The 23,311-nt window shown below is 30.4% G+C and overlaps 1 protein-coding gene and 1 long non-coding RNA gene across 2 annotated transcripts; one reads left to right on the plus strand and one right to left on the minus strand.

The window, feature by feature from the left end:
- Positions 1 to 1,655: 1,655 nt before the first annotated feature.
- LOC107073738 (fatty acid synthase-like) lies at positions 1,656 to 13,545 on the minus strand. The gene is made up of 15 exons (XM_089172530.1): positions 13,361 to 13,545; positions 8,928 to 9,181; positions 8,616 to 8,847; positions 8,014 to 8,441; positions 7,633 to 7,926; positions 7,339 to 7,558; positions 7,100 to 7,260; positions 6,695 to 7,012; positions 6,298 to 6,603; positions 6,005 to 6,225; positions 5,665 to 5,939; positions 5,216 to 5,599; positions 2,815 to 4,649; positions 1,995 to 2,732; positions 1,656 to 1,851 (listed from the first exon to the last, which is right to left on the minus strand). Exons 1-15 carry the CDS (start codon positions 13,506 to 13,508, stop codon positions 1,777 to 1,779), a joined length of 5,889 nt encoding a protein of 1,962 aa, XP_089028656.1. The 5' UTR covers positions 13,509 to 13,545; the 3' UTR covers positions 1,656 to 1,776.
- Positions 13,546 to 15,649: 2,104 nt separating this feature from the next.
- Positions 15,650 to 17,719, plus strand: LOC149032562 (uncharacterized). The gene is made up of 2 exons (XR_016176593.1): positions 15,650 to 16,226; positions 17,452 to 17,719. It is a non-coding gene; the product is annotated as an uncharacterized LOC149032562 (long non-coding RNA).
- The last annotated feature ends 5,592 nt before the right edge of the window (positions 17,720 to 23,311 follow it).

The following is a 23,311-nucleotide window of genomic DNA, read 5'->3' on the forward strand; positions in this document are numbered from 1 at the left end:
ATCACACACTACAACGATTTTAAAAGCAAATCCACGGGGAGATGCAGTTTTAAATTTTAATTTTCCGTCACTAGAGTTACATTTCACATAATGACTGTTATAGCCTAAATTCCTCAACTAAGAGTCCTCTGGCAATTTTGTATATGCTATGAAGTGGAGAATAAAGGGTTAGGTTAAGGTGTAAAATAAAACACGTGATTGAGCCAATAAAAGATGCGAAGCTTTATTGGCTTGTCAGGGAAAAGCCTTGTGGCATAAAAACCCTGGATGATATTTGATTATACAATAAGAGTGTACCACGTGGTGTTACCACGCGGTAAATAACGTCGATGTGAAATATATATATATATAATGGAAAGATCTCACCTCTTGCACTCCTCAAGTATAGCGATCACGACCTTAAGGGTTGCGATGTTGAATGGGCTTATTTTCACAAGTCTTAAAGATTAGGATATTCTCTTCGTTGTCCCTTGTGAATTCTTAAATCTTTTGTCTAATATGGCTTCTATAATCCTTAGTTGTTGAAGATGTGTCGTCGTAGGCGTCCGGTCGTGAAATAGAAAAAATGCCCCTTTGTACTGGCCCAGCAGGGCGTACGCACTAGAGATGTGAGAAGTTGGGATGCGAGATGTGGGGGTAACTGTGAGAACGTTTCGATAGTCACTAGTATCGATGCTCGCAATGAGTATCGATCTATAGTTTAAATCGATAGAATCGGACGCGCGCGATTTAACTTATAGATTATTACCGTACGATCATTTCGGATCGTACAATGACTTATCGCAGAAAATACTTAATATTTAGGTAAACAATATCTTATCTCTGCTACCTATCGTATTTCATGATATTTTATTTCATAGGCTTATCGCAAGATCTGTTTCACAGAAAGTCTACAAAAAATTTGGTACCTAACAGAACAGAACGCACAACTTTACACTCTGACATGGCCTTACAAATTCAAGTATATCTCCGAAAATATTTATCGGATTAGCTTTAAATTTTCAGAGAATATATTTAAATATATGTACATTCTGAGAATGTAAAAAAAAAAAAAAAAAAAAAAAATTGATTTTTTGAAAATTCTAACTAGGCATAACCCCTTATGGTGTTGAAATGATGTCGCTTACGTTGCGGGACAAAACAAAATTTATGGTTTAAAAAAATAAAGTTTTTTGCCACATCTACCGTGCAAAACGCGATGAAGAAACGGACGAATGAAGAAAACTCCATAACGTATAAGTAGATCAACTGTATAACAAGACGGACATCATTAACGTCGTAAAATCAAGATAATTAAGATGGGCATGTCACGTGGAACGCATAGGGGATGATTGAACGGCGCATAAAATACTGGTAGTAGACAAAAGAACGTAACAATGTAAAAGTTTCATAAAAGTTTATAAATGATAAAATTGACCGATAGTTATCGTTAAATGTTAAAGACAACCTTAATAGCAACATGTCGTATTAGTTTTTTTTTTCTTCATCTCTAAAATAATTAATCGCAGAACATTTTTTTAGTGAAAACTTTTTTGCTTGGACAAAGCTATGTACCTACATACGTATAAGACAGTAGAAAATGTGTTTCATGGAACAAGTGAATAACTTAGAATAACTAGTCGCAAAAAGAGGAGAAAGAGCCATAAAAATCGAAAAACAGTATAATTTTGTTTATTTATTTTTTAAGATACAAAGAGAAAATTAATTAAACGTATTGATCGTGTATACTTTAAGTACAGTAACTTGCATTATTTCCTTAAAATATTATGTATTTATTTAATCATAGTTATATATGTATTTTTCGAACTGACGTACTTCCTCTTCTTGTAGATTGTTTTCTTCAAATCGTAGCTAAATAATTTTAAACACAATCATGATTAATAAGATGTAAAGCTTATATTTAATAAAAATATTTAAAATAATAATACTATCGTTAGCTAATGGAAACAAAAAGTGAATAATGAAATTTATACCATAAAAATAAAATAAATTACCTCCTTTTCGGTCTCCCCAACAAGAATATTTTTCTCGTTGCCATCTACGGAATTATCTTTTATTAAATGGCGAACAGCGATTATTGAAGATTCTGTGCATAGTATAGAGTTTAATCGTTTTAAAAGTAATGACATTTTTTTGTAATATACATTTTTATATTTATTGTCAGCTACTGCATTTTCTAAAAGATTAGGCAATAAAATAATTAAACCATGAAGGGAAGATTCTTTTCTTTTTTTGCATAATTTTTCAATATTAGTGTCTCTTAATCCATCTCCGTTTAAGTCGAACGAAGAGAAAATAAATAATTTAACATGAGACAGACAAAACTTTCTACTATATTCATCTAGTATTTCAGTAACTTTGAAATATTTTAACGAAGAAATTGAAGAATCAATCTTCGTTCTTTGTAGATCAAATATGCCATCTAGTGGACCTATAGTTAAAACTTCTTTGAATAATTTCTCAATACATGTGACATTGCTTAAGTCATCTTCATGTCGGACAATGACCGTTACTCCATTTTCGCGCCATTTAAGGACCGCACATTCGTGACCCTCTATAGACATATCAGAAGCGATGATTAATTTTTTAACTCCTTGTTCGATCATCCACTCGATCAGAATTTTGCCAAAGATATTGAAACCATCGATGACAAGGTAGCATTTATCACTATAGAACCAAAATTGAGAAATGATATTGGAAAGTGTTTTGTCTTCTTGCAAGTTGACTAAAACCTGCAAAAAAATGCATTTTTAATATAATTGTCAAAAAAGAAAATTAAATTTTATTAGATAAACAGTATAAATAATTATTTACTTTTCCATAACGTTCACAAGCATCAATGCTTCTTTCTTCCGTTGCTCCTTGAAGAAAAAGTCTTCGTGATATAATTGGTTTTAAGCTGCCCATTTTAAGAGCTGTTCTCATCAGATCTGCTGCTTCTCTCTTAATTTTCGTTGGCAACTTAATAAGGTCTTGTAAACAGTAGCCGTACATACTTAGGAATCGTATAAAATTAGATAGTGGTATCGGATTGTAACTAGGCCCTTTACAATCGTAAATCATTACTAAATGTTTTAAAGTTTTAACAATATCTATACAATCTGCCATATTGTCTAAGATGGAAAAGTTTGCAACTACAAAATCAAAACCTTTGCCTTTTGTAATATTTTGAATATAACTTTTATAATTATTAACATTTATAATATGAGTCTGTGGTAAGCTTGGTCGTATTGTCTCGATCACTCGTTTTTCTGCTTCCGTTTTATAAGTAGTGTAAACATCAAAATTATATAATAAAGATAAATTTATAAGAGCCTGTCCTATATCACTAGCACCAAAATGTATCAATACAGTTTTAATTGTTTTTAACCTCCATTTATCTGAATGTAAAATAATAAAAGCTGCCAAATAAGCTTGGGGAATCGTTGCAGCATCTTCGAAGCTCATAGTGTCTGGAATAATCCAAGTTAAATCTGGATCTGGTAAAATTTCATTACTTATAGTTAAATTATTAACAAGCCCCATTACTCTACGACCTTTTTCATCTCTTCCTGAATATTCTGTAAGAAATATTTGTGATTCTAAGCTGACGTCACTATTTAAATAGTACTCGTAAACACTCAAGTCGAATGCTGCAAACTCTACTTTTACGACACTTTCATTTTTTCTTCTAGACAATGGTAGGTCTTCCGTCCATTCTAAAGAAATTGGTTTATTAATTTTTGCTTTCTTACGAAAAGAAGAAGTGAGCTTCACTGGCAATGGCATCCATCTGTATGTGCCCCATTCCCCATTTGGCGCTAAGACGTTTTCACGAAGATTGAGTTTTACTTGTGATTCATAGAATTCATTTTGAAGTGAGAATTTTGGTGCTTTTGCATCTTGTAGATCGAAAATATGGAGTTTCTTATATCCCGGTTCTTGTCTTATACCTTGAAGTATCTCAAATAAATCATTATCCTGGATAGTGTTAACCACAAATAAAACATTGTCATATTTTGAATCTCGTAAACAGATCTTTAACCGATCTAGACAGTTTTCTTGGTTATTTAAAACAATCGCTTTTCTTAAATTTCTTTCTTTACGTAAAAGTAGAACAATACGACAAAGAGAAATGTTGATTTTTAAGATGACATTTAATCCAACACTTGCTAATGCAGAAATCACATTATCTTTCTCTTCTGTTTCTATGATTGTCAATAAAAATGATTCTTTACCAAGAGTACTAATGAATTTTCTTATATCCTTAAAATGCGCATTATTTATAATCGTCAAAATAAAATCCTCATTCATTGTCTGATTAAGGAACTCTCTGCTAATTAATTTTATATTGAGGTTTTTCCTCGTCCTTTGTATGATATTCTCGAGAAACTCCAAAATGTTTTCATTTTTGTTTTCTGAGTCATTTATTACCAATATCTTTTCTATATTTTTTTTGCTAATATTTGTGGAAATTATTCCTAGTACTACGTTTAATACGTCGTCAATATTCATCTTTGTTTTATCTATATTCTGGATAAATCGAAGCTCATCCGCGATAATTTCCCAATGACTGTTGTCAAATATTATTTCTTGAAATTGAATCCCAATCATCTCAATTCCGGGGCAAGCTATCACATTTATCTGTTTGTCGAATTTCATAGATAGCTCTGTGAAAACAAATCATAATATACTGTATAATTTATTAGACTATGATATATGTCGTTTTTTTTTGTGTGGAGGAACTTACCAAAAAAAATATTTAAATAATTGTTTAAAAAAATGTATTTCAATAAAATAACAATTATAATTTACGAGAATGTTTAATGCAGAAATTACTTGAATATGGTTTAAAAGAAAATTAGAGATATTGCCTTCTTTCTTAACAATGACTTTTGTTTTAATAAATTTTTTATTATTTTACAATTATAACTGTTAGTACGAAAACGTTACGAAAAGACTGCCGATTATTACAAATAACGAAATAATTGTAAATAATTTAATATCAAGGCAAAATTCAATAAATAATATAAATTTTAATTGTTTATTCTTTAATTATAAATAAATGAAAATTAAATTTATTTCGTTTTACTCCTAATATGATCATAAAGTAGTATAAATACATTCTAATTTTGATTTATCTGTTAGAGAATTTGAAGAGTTTTACACACAACTCTTGGTCTATATTTCATCTTAATAACCACGAAAAAGTTAACATTAACATTCAAATGCTTACCATTATTTTCTTTCATTTTGTCAGTTAATTGTGCCAAGTCGATGACGAGTTTTTCTATCCTACTCGGTATCAACATATTTTTGTTCCTACTGCTGATAATATGCACTTGAATTAATCCTTCTAGTAATAACATCCAATCACTGCTCCATTTAAACGTTCCATTGGTACACGATGTAGAAAGTCTGCTAATAATATTATAAGATTCTTCGTACTGGTAACCACGTAAATGAAGATTTAAATAAATATCTTCTTCGTTTAAAAATTCTGTTTCCTTTTTCAGTAAAATAATTTCAGGAATAACTTCTTTTCCAGTTTCTGCTACTCGTATAGTTCCAGAAGCTAACATGATTCCTTCTTTACATTTAACTTCAAATTTTCCTGAGCCTAAAATTTTACATTTTTTCAAACATAGTTATGAAATAATATATTTTGATGATTACAATTTTTACCTTTAAATATCATAATTATTAAATGTATTTTGTTGTTCTCAGGTATTTTTAGTAATTCATTGTGATTTATAATATTTTCCAGTATAAAAGAATTGTCATGCTTGTGTGGATTTAAATTTAAGTAAACATTTAAAACTAATTTCGAATAGACAGCTAAAGAAATAGTAACTTTATCGTTCATTTTAAAGTTTCGTAAAAATTTGTATTTATCTGATTCCAGATCTATCAGTTCTTCGGCTTGTTGAATTTCATACGTTTTATCACCTTCCACGTTCCTGTCCAACATATGAAATAGTAGTTTGTACAATTCATTTTAGAAAAGTCTATTTTATATACTCACCAATCAGAACTATGTTCCCATTGGATAAGTGAAGAGATCGAAGGCGTTCCTTTAGAAACAGGATAGGAAATACTCGGATAGAGCTTCCCTGGCGTAATGGGTAACCCAAGATTATAAAGCTTTCCTAATGTTGATAGTAATAAGATTGAATTATCTTTATTACCCCGTCTTGTTAATGGTAAATTAATGCAGTTTTCTTTTAACGATTTGTTCAGAATTGCCTGATGAATAAAATGTAATAAGTTATATAGGTAAAATAACATACAATAAATATTTTATTCTAAATAATAAACCTGTAGCAGTCCATGCGGTGAAATTTCAATGGTTATAGCATTCCTTGGAATAAGTTTTATTACTTCTTCGAATAAAACAGGAGAAAGAAGATTATTTGTATGATATTCAGGTGAAGAAAATTGAGCTTTCATCGAAAGCCATTCGTTTTGTGGAATAGACGTGCATATCCAACGAGAACTGCGCTCTTTTGGAAAAGGAATGACTTTTTTTAGGTAATCCAACAACTTTGGACCAGCTGGAGAAATGTAACGACTATGATATGCAATATTATTAGTTGGAACGGTTTTAGCAAATATTCCTTTATTCTAAAAATGAAAAATTAGGACTCTATTAAAAAAAAACCTTATTATTATGACTGTCTATTAAAAAATCTACTTAAAATCTGCTAAGAATTACCTGTAATTCTTTTACAAAAACATTTATTGATTCGGTTGGTCCACTTATTGTAGAGCTTTCTGGTCCATTATGACATGCAACGTCAATGTCTTCAGGGCAAATATCTCGAATTTGTTGGTAGCCAAGACCAACTGCAGCCATCGTTCCGTGTATTAAGTCACTTTCTAAAGAAGCCAAACCTCGAGAAAGAGCACTTAAAATCATTTCTTCAGCAGAAAAGCAACCATCTGCGTAAGAACAACCAAGCTCACCAACAGAATGCCCGATCATGTAATTCGGTTTAACGCCAACAGCATATAAAATATCCACTAGACCAATCTGTGTAACAATCATGAGAAATTATTTATACAAAGATAAGAAGAAATAAAAAATAATAAAGTGTAAATATTAAATATATATTATTACTTGTATTGCCGCTATTCCTAAAAAGCAATTTATAATATTATCGTATATAGTTGGATCTTTGTCACATATAATATGCATAATATCATAACCTCGAGGTCTTAAAACATCATCACACCTTTTTATTGCTTCAGCAAAGATTGGTATTTTCATCAGTGACTCACCTAAAAAAGATTTATTTTGAAATTTAATAGCTATCAAGTAACATCTTTTTTATTATTTATATGTAAAATTTGTATTACCCATTCCAGTCCATTGTGATCCCATCCCCGAAAAAACAAACCATATCTGTCGAGATTGAAGTGACAAATTATTATCAATCATCTCTATCGATTGTTCTGAATTAGTTACTTCAGATTCTGGAATTACTGTATATCCAGAATACAATGATTGAGGAAATGGTTTCTCAGTAATATCATTAATTAACTGAGCAAATTCATCATCTCCTCTGTTCGAATTCAACTAAACACGTAGGTATACCATATTATTAACAATCATTTTGTATAATTAGTTTTGTCGTAAAATAAATAACCTACGGTATTAAAGATCGATGTTATCATTTCCTGAGTTCGACAAGAAGCTACAAAAAGCCGTGGCATATTATTTTGTGAAAGCTTTCTACCCAGCTTCTCTTTTGAATGGCGTTTTAAGATAATGTGTGAGAAGGAACCATTTAATGCAGCTGTGTTAACAGCAGCGTAGCAATCCGTCCAAATTGTTGGTTTTGTAATGACTTTTACGCGTCCCTCCTGAAGACATTGAGCTTCTTCCGGAGGCTCGGAATAATGAAGATTCGGTGGTATAACTCCGGTCTCCATAGCAATTAGTACCTAGAAATTACAAAGAGAATATAATGTAGAATATGAAAATAAATTTGTATTGTGTTAAATTTAATTTTGTCTTTTCAGTTATTTTACCTTGATTATCGAATTTAATGTATTATTATTAAATGTATAACCAATGTTTGATTTAATAGATCCTATTAAGAGAGGATTAGAATAACTTCGATCTTGACCATAAACAAGATCTATCGCCTTTAATTCTTCTAGATCCATTGATTTGATTGCTGTACCATCAGCCTCGATGTAATTTACATCGCTAGGTCTTAAACTGCATTGTTTCAATGTCTGTTTCATTATTTGAGCTTGAAATTCAGCTGTAGAAAATATACAAGTTTTTCTTGAAATTGCTGGAGTGTAACTAACACAAATATTAACGACCTCAGCATATACTCGCTTTGCATCTTTAGCTCTTTGTAAGAAAATAGTTCCTATTGACTCGCTTCTTAAGAATCCAGAAGCATTTTTGTCGAAAGACCTGTTTAGCCCGTCGGATGACAACAAACCTAAATCACGAAATTTATACAACCCAAAATTATTTATAAATTAGGAAAATATTCATTTGATTATGTAGAAATTTTCATTATTATTTATATGATCAAATTACAAGAAACAGTTGCCTTTTTTTTCTTTATATGTAAGTACTGGAAGTAATTATTCTTGACATACTCTTATTTTACCTAATTCAGAGAGTTGATAGGATGTTTTAGAAAATAAACTTAAGACTCCACCACATACAATCGCATTATCGCATTCTCCAGCTTTAATAGCTTGGTAAGCTTTTTGAATTGCTACTGCACTTGATGTGCAACTTGAATCAATACTACAGCTTGATCCAATTAGACTCATAACAAATGAAATCCGATTTGATAGCATAGCACGGCAATTACCAGTTAAAGAATATCCATCTTTCTATTATGAAAATAAAGCGAACTATACATAAAGTTAATTTACATTTGTATGGAATCCATTATATGAATCTATTAACTTACCTTTCCTTTAATGTTTATAGCATTAACATCTGACTCATATAAACTCAATACCCCGTAAACATTGATTTTCTTGTCGCGTAGCTCTGCAGGATTTATTCCAGCATCAATGATTGCTTCAAACGTAGTTTCAATTGCAATTCTTGACTCTGGCGACATATTATTTGACTGGAATGTACTAATTCCAAAAGAGACATTGTCGAATTTCGTTAAACCAGAAATTATTCCCAAACAAGATGGTATTTTAGACATAGGATCTAGAAAAAAAATCATGTGTGCAGATCACACGTGTTAAAAGTGAAACCTTCAAAAATCTACGTTTCGAGAGAATGAGACGAATGCACAGTTTCAAGAGTAAGATAATTGTAGGATTTATATAATATAATATTATTACCATATATAATAAAGATCACCGGTATGGTCTCTTGGTGGAATAGCTGATAAAAAGTACACTTTTCCAAATTCAAGCAATAAAAATGGAATGTTAAGTGCGATAGTCGTAGATAGACACCAAAATCGTAGGATATTTATCGAGGAAAATATAATGCGTCGTAAACTAAGTAAATATAGAATATCCTTTTTGTGAAACTCAGATAGAAAATTTTATTTGTTAGGATGGTTTTCATCATTCACAAACATTTTAGGAATGACAAAATAAAAATGTTACGAAATACATATGGAAAATACTGCTGGACTGAACGAAGGATCTGGTACAGATGTAATGAAAGATTTAATAATAGAGATCTTTTCGAGAAATGCTTTTCCATCTCAATAGCCTACCACACTTCGAGACCCTTTATTATTTATAACGTGTCTTGTCTTTATTCTTTAACCACAAGTTTATCTTTCTAAATACTATCGTCTAAATAAAGATTTGAACAACGAAAAATCTAAAAAATGCATTGAATCATATCGCTCTCACAGCTTATCCAACTGTGTACACTACGAGTCTCAAATTTCAGCTCCGTGGTAAGCTCTACCGATTCACACTAGGCGTTCAACATCTTTAAAATGTTTTTATTTTATTCAAAAAATAGTATAAGTTTCTTAAATATCACTTTCTTAAAATCACAATTTGTAATATAAGTTTCATATATGCATGGGTCAATAGATCTCTTTGGATATTTTTCATAAAAACATATGGAAATCAAATTTAATAGACATATTTTGTCTTTATGCATCAAATATATTTTGTAAAGAAGAAAAATATAAAAATGTGACAGTAATTTACTTGCTTTTGAATAGGAATTTGTCAGCTGCTCCTCATTTATTCCACAGTATTCTCTAATTCTTTTTCTCTGATCTATCTGGTAATCCTTTTTTTTTTTTTTTTTTTTTTTTTAAATATTTCAGACAATACAATTATTATATATTCTAAGTACTTCATAATTATTTATTATAATATTTTCTAAATAATAAATTAAATATTAATTTTTCAATAAAAAAAAAATAGAAACATTTTTAAATAGAAAAGAAATTACACGTTTGGTAAAGTAAAAACAGTCCACGCACCTTCTTTCTTTATTTGGACCGTCGGTTGGTTTGGACCTTATACTTTTGTCGCATACCTACGTGCTTATCTCTGTTTATTCTTTTACCTTTCTATCGCTCGTACCCACAAACATTTCGAGTATCGAAAGATTACGTGTCCACGCTTTGTAGTATGCAGTCGCGCACAAACACACACATATAAAACCAGGAGCGATAACTACCAAGCATAGCATAAAGAGGAGACGGAGAATAGGAAAAACTGTATAGCTATATTCCGTCTCATTCTTTCGCAGTCTCAATCCTATATGTTTGTCTCTTTTTCTCTCATTATTTAGTATAGCAGCCGTTTCATAGCTGCGTTTCCGTTTATTTACTTTTCAGATAACTCCTATTCTAAAGAAGTTTTCACTTCAAGAAATGAAACGCAGCGGTGATGTTACAGACCGTCGTCGGGCTTGCGCGGCAAGGGAGCGATGGGCGGTGAGACAACGGAACGGCGGACGGCTTTGTAACGGCCACGATATTTAGTAAAAAAGAAAAAAAAAGACAAACATATCCGAATCGATCCGACTTTCTTCGAATGACTCCTTTTTATTTTACCGTAGTTAGTCGTATATATAGCTCCACGTGATGTAAACGCGTTTGCGATTGGTCTTGGATGACTATTAAAATATGTAAATTTTGAATTAATTAGTAGTAATAAATAATAATAGTCGAATAGTTTCAAGTTTCTTATCATCGAACCAATCCGATTAACAATCAATTTAATTAAAATTTAGCAATTGTTAACATAAATTATCAGCGCATTAAATAAATATGTCTAATAGTAAGTGTACCACTGGTGATATGTACACCTAACACGGAACGTGTTAGTGTCTTCATAGTGTTACTTGCTCATAGTCATCTAATTTATTTTAAGCATAAATAATAATAAATAATAATAAATAATAATAAATAATAATAAATAGTAAATATATGTATCTATACAGAAGCTACATTCAAATACGACTTTGTTTATCAATTAAAGCTATAAATTGTAGCTGTTGTTTATGTAGCCCTCGGCAAAGGTCTAATTAAAATTGATATTTATGCCATTTGTTTTTAAAATTTAAATAACTTAGGCGTAGGCGTATTTATTTAGTTAGTTTAGTTCGGTTAGGCGTATATATATATAATAATAATAATAATAATAAGCATATATAACAGTTGGACTGAAAAGTCCGTAGGCTAATGCATAAATGGCATTACTAGGATTAAATCCATATGATTTTTTGTTAGTACTAACCTTTAAAAGATATAAGTAAAAATTTTGCAGTTGTCGAGTAGTTGGTTCGTAAGATGCAGTTTTTTTGTGAAAATTTTGAGTGAAGCAGCATTTATTGTTTTCAAAAAGATGAATAAAAAAGATTTTCGTGTTTTAATAAAACATTGCTAATTATTGAAAAAAAAAAAAATACTTTTTAGGTCAAGGCTTGGCTTGATAAACATTATTCGGACTCTGCACCAGAAAAATCAACCGTTGAGAAGTTATTTGCTAAGTTAAAGGGGGTATTCTGGTCTAGAGGCATTAATTTTAGGTACTTTTTCAAGTGTAATTCCAAAAAGACGAATAATATTTTCACTATCTACAATGTTACAAGATATTCATAAATATTTCGAGAATACATGGAAAAAAAAAAAAAAAAAAATAGTGAAAAAATTCAAAATTGAAAAAGATATAGGCTAATGAAGTGGAGGGACCCCCCCCCCCCCAAAAAAAAAAGAAAAAAAACGGGACGCGACAAATGTCAAGATTGCAGCTCTCCTGGTAATATGAAATAAAAAATTAAAACGGATTATTAATTTAGAATAATGCCGCTATCGTTCGAACTAAAAGAATTGAAAAATGTTTTTCTTATCGCTAAATTACAGCTGTTTGAAACAAGATACATTATTTTTACCACTTTTTTTACTTTTTCGATTTTTTTAAAAATAGTAAAAATTAAAAATTTTGTAAGATTTTATATTGCACGATAGAGTAATGCATAGAGAAGACTCTTACTAAATTTCAAGCAAATCGGTTGAGTAGAACTTGAGATATCTTGATAATTGTGAAAAAAAAAAACAGCTTCGAAAAAAACGCGTTCAAAGTTTCGCTTAATAAGGGTAGGATATAGGATGTCGCGTCACTAAAACAGCTATATCTCCGAAAATAAATGGAATTTTGAAAAATCCTCTTGAGGACATATTCTTAAAAAGTTGAAGCTTTAAAAATAGGAAAAAAAAACTCAATTTTTTCAAATTTCTAGACCAGAATATCCCCTTAAACGAGACGAAATGAGGGTCGAGTATATGCACGCAGCGGACGACCGAAAGTTGCTGTTGCTGACGAAAATATCAAGAAAGATCAGAAAATAATTTTGTATGACCGTAAAGTAAAGTTCATTAAGTTAGCTGAGACTGTAAAGATATCAAAGGAACGTGTAGGACATATAATACATGAATACTTGGACATGCAAAAGCTGTGTGCAAAGTTGGTGCCGCGCTTGCTCACAATCAATCAAAAAAATGATTGCAAAGTTGTATGAATTGGGCTTTGAATTACTTCCCAATCAACCGTATTCAACAAATCTGGCCCCCAATGATTTTTTCCTGTTTTAAGATCTCAAAAGAATGCTCGAGGGAAAAATATTCAGCACTGATGAGAAGGTAATCGCCGAAACTAATTAACTAATTTTCAGACTCTCGAAGGCAATCGATATATTGGATAAAAAAATTGATTTTTATCAAAAAAATGTGTTTTACTATGTTAGCCTACAGCCTTTTAGGCCCAACTGTTATAATAGGCATAAATAATAATAAATAATAAGTAAATAATAAAAACAGTTACGTAATTTAAAAGGCAACTCCCCGGTAAACAGACAGGTTAATAATTTTAGGTAACAATTAATTTAATTTATACTTACTGAATTTCCATCTTGTATGATCCGAGGACACGCAATCTTTTCCATTCAATAGATTTTCTGTTAATTCGTTAATATTATCACTCTCTGGAAATTTTCCAGATATTCCAGAGATGACAACCGCATCATCGTCAAAATCTTTTAACGTCATATTATTAGAATAATTCGACAAGAACAATACTATCGAAATGAACTCTGTTTGTCTCGATGAAGCTTTTATATAAGCGATTTGTACGAATCTTTTGTCTCTTTTTATTGAACTCTAAGAATAAATTTAAATAACATTTAAATTTTATTAACAATTCAAATAATGTACTATTTTAAACGGAAATCTATTCGTCATTAATTTTTTTTTGTGATATCTAAATGCATTAAATCAGTGTTGAGCAACTCGCGGCCCGCCAAACGCAAACTTTGCATTAAAATCTTCAAGTATATAAGTATATTGGTTTTTTATTCTTTTCTTATTTTTTGTATGTAATCTATTTTTTTTTCACATTTCGTGTTTTTTTAATGTAATGTTTACAATATGAATGCAATTTTAAATACTATTAAGAAATGTGATTTTGGCCCGACAAAAAATTTCAAAATTAGGATAAGTCCGTTGCTGAAAAAGGTTGCCTACCCCTGCACTAAATTGTTACATATTCGACCCTTTTGTGACACACCTTTGACATTAGCCGTTACTATTTCTACAAAACTAACGTGACAGAATAATTTTTGTTTTTTTTCAATTCCATTTGTTTTATTTACCTCGTACTCGATTAAACAAAACTTTATTACATTTACAATTATTTATTTAACTTATTTTACTTGCTTTCACACATTAAATTTTATCGCATTTAAATAAAAAATATTACTGACTGTAAAAACAATATTACGGCTCATATATGTTATTTCTAATGAATTATTATTTATTACAAAATTTTATTTTTATTTATTATTATTTATACTACTCAAATATTATTATTATTTAATATTATTGGGATAATAGTTGATTGTGCATCATTAACGAGTATAACTTAATATAAAAAAAAAAATAAAAAAATAAAAAAATAAAAAAAATATATATATAAACATATTTATAATATATAGTTTGTTTTATTAACAAATTAAAGAAATTTTGTTCAATAAGATAAAGCCGTACTAATATCAGTCAATTCATCGTTGAATATATTTGTATAAATTTCAACTGTGTGTGCTTACGTTTTTGAATATATTTTAAATTCGTAATTTCACGCTGTGTAATGCGTATCTCTTCTAATTCTAATACAGGTATGCAGCCTTTTCAATAATTTATATTAAAAAAAAAAGAATAAATGACGAATAAACTTCACATTCTTTTATACTATTTATATGCAATCTTATTCCATGTAAATTAATCGTATTTAGCAATAAGTTTTTTGCAATAAGCATTGTTGCCTGGACACGTGTCAACTCGTATTACGTTTTCTTTTTTTTTTCATATCACGCTGTTTAAAATAAAAACGTAACGCAAATAGATATTTCAATATTAAAAACTGTCTTGTACTATTATTATATTGTTTACATACGAAAAAGAAAAATTCATTAACTTTTCAATCCAATTACAAATAATAGGAAGGTGACGTGAGAATAAGTTCTTCAAAAAATTTCCGATCAACAATATGTTAATTAACATTCAGTATCATAGATATAAATTACTTATTAAAAATACATTTCATAAAACAATGTACATATATAGTAAAATATTTAATATGTAAAAGAAGAGGAATTTTCCTACGTGTAGAAAGAAAGGTTGAAAATAATTGAATCTAGCATATGAGGAAGGTGTACTACGTCATGCAAAGAAGTACAATATATATATAATTTCTATATATCTATTATATATAATTAAAAAATAAAACATGTGCGCATATCACACAAGTTTAAAGTGAAACCTTCAAATATACAAGTCTCGAGGATAATTTATTATATAATATTATTATAATATTATTTGTACTTTTAATTTGTAATTATTAATATAACTATAAAAATGTGCGCCTGTTCGTTTGCAACCCACCAGCAACACTTGGAAAATTTGTGGTATTACTACTCCTTCGTACCACTAAATAAATAATATACAAAAAGATTAATGAATATAAATAACTTTTATTGATAAATCACTTTCTATATATATATATATATAATACATTATAAGTTATTATGTTGAGTCTTAAACACGAGGTAAGTCATAATAATTCAGTGAATGGTAATTCATGTTTACCTATCTAGCACACATCTAACAATCCTACCGATAATTACGATAAAAAAGGAGACACGTTTAAAATAACGATCTTGCCACAAATAACATTACTTTCATTCAAATTAACATAGTTTTTATCCTCGGTTGTATGTCTCCCATTATTTTGTTCAAAAAACTAATTTTAGATTTGTAGTCAACTACTCCAAAAAAATTCATATACTAATTTTCTAAAATATTAAACTATATTGTTATTTTTTGGCTACATATTATAAGTCTGGGACTACTGTACGCCGTCTAAATTGCTGTTTTTTTTTTTTTTCGAGAGTGTATCGTAGTCAAAAAGGTAATTGTTTACGATAAAGAATTGCTATGAGACAGTGTAAAATTTAGATTAACTCAATTAGCCATGTTATTGCAAAACGAACATTATCACGGTGACTATGTTTTTTCTTGTTGTATTGTATGCAAATTGATAATATGAATTGTGTACATTGTATACGAGTGGGATTAAATATATATATATGTAAGTGTGGAAGAAAGATGAAGAGTGCGAGTGTATGGTATGCATGAAACGTTGAAAGATTTGAAAGTATATGTAGCAATATGGATATGAGTGTGAGTGCACGCAGCGATATGAGAATGAGTGTGAGTACATGTAGCGTTATGAATACAAATGTGTGTGGCAGGAAAGAAAAGCGAACGTGCATGGCGATATCAGCTGATGTTATCGTTTTGTAGGTGCCCCGAAATATCTCAATTATTCTCGAACCGGAAATCAGAAAGAAGTCTTTTGTTTAATCGGTTGAGAATAGTCTAGAGATTCCGAGAAAGATTGGGACCATTGGTGGGGTTAATATGCATGTTATATGATTTTTCTTATTCCGATTTTAGGTTAGAATAGAATAAAACTCAACTGCGTTTCTCTGTAGAACAAAAGATTTATTTACACCATGTACATATTTGTTAATTCATTTCTCTTCCAACTCTTATCCGTAAAACAAAAGAAACAACGTTTAAAGCTCTTATTCCAGGATTCTTTTATTCTCCTACAATTTCTATTTTCCTCTTATAAAATTTCTTTATCTTCTCTGTTATATTCCTTTATCTCTACTTATGCAAACTCTTTTATCCTTTCTGTCATTATCACGCCAACGCCCTATTCTTACATCATCATCGGTTCAACGTCGGTAATGAAGATCTTTACCATAAGAGAAGCGATGACACGGTTGCACGAATGTCGCGGTTATCTTTACATCACCACCCCCCACCCCCCTTGAAGAGGAACAATTACGTACGTATATTCGAAGTAATTGTTCCGTGCCCATCTACCGCCGGAGTTAGCTTTGTGATATCGAAGAGATTCGATTTTGTTTTCTTATGTCCGGTGTTGACTTCGTAGATTGAATTGGAAATCTTCTTTATTATTTTATATGGTTCAATTCTTAGTTAATCTAGTTTTTTCTTGTTTAGGCAATTTCCATTGTCTACGTAAACCCGGTCTCCCCTTTCTAACTGTAGTTCTTTTCTATGGAGATCAAAGATTCTCTTATTATAGTTATGAGATTTAATCGTATTTCTCAAGATTTGTTCCCTGTCTCTTTTTAGATCATCCTCTGTAAACTTTAATTTTAATTCTTTTAGTAGAATATTTACATTTTCGCTTTTTAGTAGGAAGTTCGGCGCGAACCTAGTGATTGTGTGTTTCGTTTCATTGTATTTCTCTACACAGCTTTGTGCAATGGTTGTCCATGCAATCTTCCTCTCACTTTCGATGATATAGGTCGAATTTATTTGTTAACCTCTTGCAAATAATTCTCATAAACAGCTTATATATATGCGACAGTAAGCTAATGGGTCTGTAATTTTGCAGGTTGGTGATATCTCCTTTCTTATAAAGTATTATAATTATTGCCCGATCCCATTGAGAAGGTGTTGTCTCAGCTTGTAGGCAACCTTTAAATAACTTGCATAATGTATTTAAAAACGTAGTTCCGCCGGAACTGACCATTGCTACTTTAAATACCAGAACGTTATAAAAGACCCAGAAACTACAAGAACTCGAGGAAGAACTCTCCCATATCAAATGGGATATACTAGGAATAAGCGAGCATAGAAGAAGAAACGAATAACAACTAACACTTCATTCAGGCCGTTTGCTATACTACAGAGAAGGCCAACACATAGACGAAGGAGGAGTCGGGTTCCTAGTACACAAAAAGCATATACAAAATGTCACCAAGATCCACAGTATCAGTAATAGAGTAATGTACCTCATATACAAACTAAACACTAGATACTCGTTAAAAATTATCCAGGTATACGCACCTACATCAGCACATTAGGACACTGAGGTGGAAGTATTCTATGATGATATAAATACCGCAATACAGCAAGAATTTACCAACTACAGCATGCTAATAGGGGACTTTAACGCTAAATTTGGGCATAAGAAAGACGAAACCGAAATATCGTTGGGAATCCATGGATTTGGAGAAAGGAATGAGAGAGGTCAAACGCTTCTTGAATTTCTTCTACAACATAACCTATTTGCAATGAACAGCTTCTATCGCAAAAATCCACAGTGAAAATGGTCCTGGGCCAGCCTTGACGGTTCTACAAAGGATGAAATCGACTTTATCATATCTAACAGAAAGGATATAGTGCGGGATGTAACTGTGCTGAATAAATTTTCAATAGGCAGCGATCACAGGCTGGTCCAATCCAAAATTTCAATTAATAACAAGAACGAGCGGTGAAAGCTTATTAAACAACCAACATCCAGCAAATGGAGACCACTTACGGTCTACGGTTTTAAACGCGCCGTTTCTTTGGCTCGTGTTTCGATTTTTAAGCCATAGAATACCTCACTTCGCACACATGTATTAAAAATATCTATTAACATTCTATACTATCTACAACTGTGAAATTCACAAAAGACAAAATTTTGTAAATAACTGTAATTCGTATAAATAAAATAAAAGGACAGACGAACTAAATTAACGAGTTTAATTTATGTTTCGAATAAAATAAAAAAGTTGGCTAAGAAATTATTGTGAAGTTATATTCAAAGGGACAATTTAAAGGCCATAGAATATGAGAGTAGCTTCAATCATTAGAAATATTAATTACCATGTTTATTTTCAAACGTTTTTTTTTTTAAATTTCTTTAAAATAATTACTTTATTAGAATAAATATACTTATTATATTTATGTTTGTTACTATAATAAATTATTCAAAAAAAAAAAAAAAAATAAGATCTTAATTTTCCATTTATTTAAAAACGAACAACTTTAAACCCTAATAAGAATCAAAAGCATCTATTTCAATCACTTTTTTTTAAGTGAAAACTTCTTTACGATAGGAGTGATTTGAAAAAATGTAACGCTACGGCATAACGAAAACAAGGCGAAACAGAAGTAAGAAGAGAAAAATGGACGAGCATATAAGATTGAGCCTGCGAGAAAATGAGACAGAATATACCTATACAGTATTTCCTATTCTCTGTGTGTGTCACCTCTTTATACTATGCATCGTAGTTATCTCTCCTGGTTGTATATGTGTGTGTATTTGTGTGCGTCAGCATACTACAAAGAGTGGACACATATAATTTCGATCCTATACCTGTTTGTAGGTAGGACCGATAAAAGGGTAAAAGAATCAACAGAGATAAGCACGTAGGTATTCGACAAAAGTATAGGGTACAAACGAACAGATGGTCGAAATAAAGAAAGTAGGTTTGTGATCTGTCTTTGAAGTGAAAACTTCTTTAGAATGGGAGTGATCTGAAAAGTAAAGAAACGCAGCTATGTTGTAACGAAGCTATGAAACGGCGGCTATACTTAATAACGAGAGAAAGAGAGACAAACATATAGGATTAAGCCTGCGAGAGAGAGACGAAATATGGCTATACAGTTTTTCCTATTCTCGGTCTCCTCTTTATGCTATGCTTCGTAGTTATCGCTTCTGGTTGTATATGTGTGCGTTTGTGTGCGACTGCATACCACAAAGCGTGGACACGTATTCTTTTGATACTTGAAATGTTTGTAGGTACGAGCGATATAAAGGTAAAAGAATAAACAGAGATAAGCACGTAGGTATGCGATAAAAGTATAAGGTCCAAACGAACCGACGGTCGAAATAAAGAAAGAAGGTGCGTGGTTTTTTTTTATTTTTATTATTTAAATTTCTATTTTTCTTTTTTCTATTTAAAAATGTTTCTATTTTATTGAAAAATGAATATTAAATTATTATTTATTTTGTAAGTATTATAATTATAAATATAAAATATATAGAATTTAATAATTGTATTTTCAGCAATATTTTACAAAAAAAAAAAAAAAAGAATATGTTTACAAGATACTTCGGAGAAAAAGAATTAAACAACACTGTAGAATATTGTTCTTATAAATATCTAAAGACGTGTTTTTTAATTATTCAATTATAATGTTTGCGTATTTAGGAAATTTATAATAATTTTTCAATAAAATAGAAAAGTTTTTAAATAGAGCAAACTGATTTTTGTTTGTTTTAAAGATATCTTTCCCAACGATTTCGATGACCTGTGACTTCCTATTGTATTTTTTCTAATTATAACATGTTTTCATACAGTGTAAAGGTTAAACAATTTAAAGTGCTTCCTTTTTTTAAATTCAGAAACATGTAAAAGCTGTTAAGTAGGAGTATTTCGAAAAGGTCTTATAAATTTGTAAAAAGGAGAAGAAAATCAATATATTTCTATGTAGTTATTTCAAAAATACTTATCATACATTTTTAATGCCTTATCAAAGCTTGTACATATTACAATAAAATAAAAATGTATAATAATGAAAACCGTTTAATAACATTTATTATAAATTCAATTCATAATTAATATTCTTAATGCTATTTTCATTTATCTAATAGGAATACTTTACTTAGTAAGAATAACTGCAGTTGTAAGTATTGCACTTCTAATTACAATTAAATTAGAAGATAAGAACGATGACGCACTATTAATATCTAATATAGAATAACAACATAATCAAATGTAGTTTATAAAAAAATAAAGAATGATCTAGATCAACTTTACTATGAAGCTATTTTATTAAACATATGTTTGATGTAACCGCACGAATAAATTAATTTCAAATATTTACTCGTGCGATTTGGTTTAGCAATGTAAATACTTTTACGCAAGACGCATTGTCGATGTAGTCTTATATAGAAAATGTCTTTCTTAGGCCTTGCAATGACATTGGGAATTTCCATTGTTCTTTTTTAAAAATATAAAAGTTTACGTACGATGTATTACGTAAACGATTAAAGGCACATTTTATTCTTTTAAATTCACAAACCAATAAGCACTGCTAGGTAGGACGTTTTTTTCAAGGTCTTATAACTGTGTAAAACCGATGCAGAAAACAACAAATTTTCACAAAATAAAATTCATTGATTAATACATATTGTAAATTTTTAATACTTTAACAACATTTCTATATATTAAAGTTTTCAGCGGCAAATAAATTTTTAAAATTCTATTGTAATTAAAAAACAAAATACAATACTGATTTTTTTATATCTGCTACGCTCGACATTTTAATCTTTGAAAGCATTAGTCAATTAACATAATAAATTCTTATAACTCAATCTAAGGGACTAAAATGTAAATATTTTTTAGCGTAACGCGTATCGACATAAACTCGTATCCTATAGATCGCTGGATCGAGTCTCATCAGCTTGACTTCTTATTTTTGAAGTGACAACTTCTTTAGAATGAAGATGATTTGAAAAATTGCAACGTGGCGCGGAGTAACACGGCAATGAGGCACAGTGTATCATGGAAATCCAGTGCAGCAATGAAACGGGCCCGACGATACTATTATAAGTAAGAAGAGAAAAGAAGACAAACTTATAGGATTGAACCTACGAAAGAATGGAATAGAATATAGCTGTATAGTTTTTCCTATTCTTGGTCTCCTCTTTGTACGCTGCTTCGTAGCCCCCACTCTTGGCTATTACGCGTTGTATATATATATACATATACAACGTGTGTGTGTGTGTGTGTGTGTGTGTGTGTGTGTTTGCATGAGACTGCAACTACGGAGCTTAGACATACATTATCTCAATACATGCATTTAAAAATACAAGTTAACTCCTCGACAATCAACTAGTCTTACAAGCAAAGCTGTTTAATAATATTATATGAAAGACTATAGCATAAGAAAAATTTAAGATCTCTTTCCACAGGATGATAATTTGTAATTATTATTAATAACTAGATAAGGAAAACGAAATTTTATTATTGCAAATACAAAATCCCGCCAGTGTTCCCGACGCTTAGCTTGACCCCTCAATTCGCGGTCTCGTAGACTTTATTTCTCTAAGATAACTCCTAATATTGTCCTCCCATCTATGTCTCGGTCTATCTACTTGTTTTTCCCTGTTCGGTACCGATCAGTATTTTATGCACTGTTCGATCCTCACACATGAGGTGGTGAACAGAGGGCCACGGGACAAGCCCATCTTATTCAGCTTGATTTTACGACATTAATGGTGTCGGGTTTGTTTTACATTCGGTCTACTTCTACGTTTGAGGGTTTCTTCTCTTCGCTCGTTTTCCCATCGCATTTTTAACCAAAAATTTTACGAAGAACTTTATTTTCCAAAAATCTACATTTCTTTTCGTCCCGATAGGATGATTGTCCTTTATATCCTGATTTCTAGACGCCTAGACAGCAATCACAAGCTGAATAATTAATTGATCGAATAAAAATATGAAATAGCTAGAATTATTCTTTTCTTTAATTTTTCGTTAATTTCGTTCGTCTTATTTATGATCGATCCTAAATACCTACCGAAAGTTGCTCACCCGTTCAAAAATGTTATTCCGGACGACCAAAGTTTCAGAATTAAGAACATTTTGAAGTCGATCAGTGACCATATATTTGGTTTTTTCTACGTCTTATTGTAATCCCAAATCTCTTTTCTTACATATTATTATTTTCGCGTTAATAATTAACGACTTTTTATTGTCTCCTAGCAAAGCAATATCGTCCATATATGTCAACAGTTGCGTTGTCTCGTTCTAATACAGAATATCTATACTTTTTTGCAGTTCTTTGACTACAAATTCCAGTACTAAGTTTAACAAAAGAGGTAACAATGCGTCCCCCTGTTTTAGCCCGCTATGAATACTAAAAGCTTCCGACAATTGATTACCTATTCTCACTTTACCACGAATTTTCTTCTGAAAACTTCTAGACGTAAAAAAAGGATCAAATATTAGTAAATTTTATATCTTTTTTAAAAATAAAACTATTCCTTTGGTAGCAATAAATAGTTACAATTAAGTACAAATGTAATAAAACAATTGTTTGGAGTATCAAGAAACAATTTAAATAAAATCATTTAACATTCTGAGATACAAAAAGGTAATAGACTGAAGATATAGACGATAAAAATAATATTCTTTATTTTATTTCCTTTTCAAATACGCTATTGTAGACGATAAAATTAATATTTAGTTCTTTCTTTATTTTATTTCCTGTTTGAATACGCTATCGATCCTAGTGAAACGAAGCGCGACGAAAACCTTTGTGCAGTATCGGGTCCTTCGGGTTGTTTTGGATTTCTAAGTAAACACATGCGACATAAGAAGAAACGATATATTTCGTTGTTTAAAAAAAAAGTTACTTTATGCATGATTTTCACTACGATCATTATCAAAAACGAAAGCTATACCAATCGGTTG

This window comes from Polistes dominula, unplaced genomic scaffold, assembly GCF_049000335.1.
Source record: "Polistes dominula isolate Pdom_NZ unplaced genomic scaffold, Pdom_raw_medaka contig_23, whole genome shotgun sequence".
Taxonomy (NCBI): Eukaryota; Metazoa; Arthropoda; class Insecta; order Hymenoptera; family Vespidae; genus Polistes; species Polistes dominula.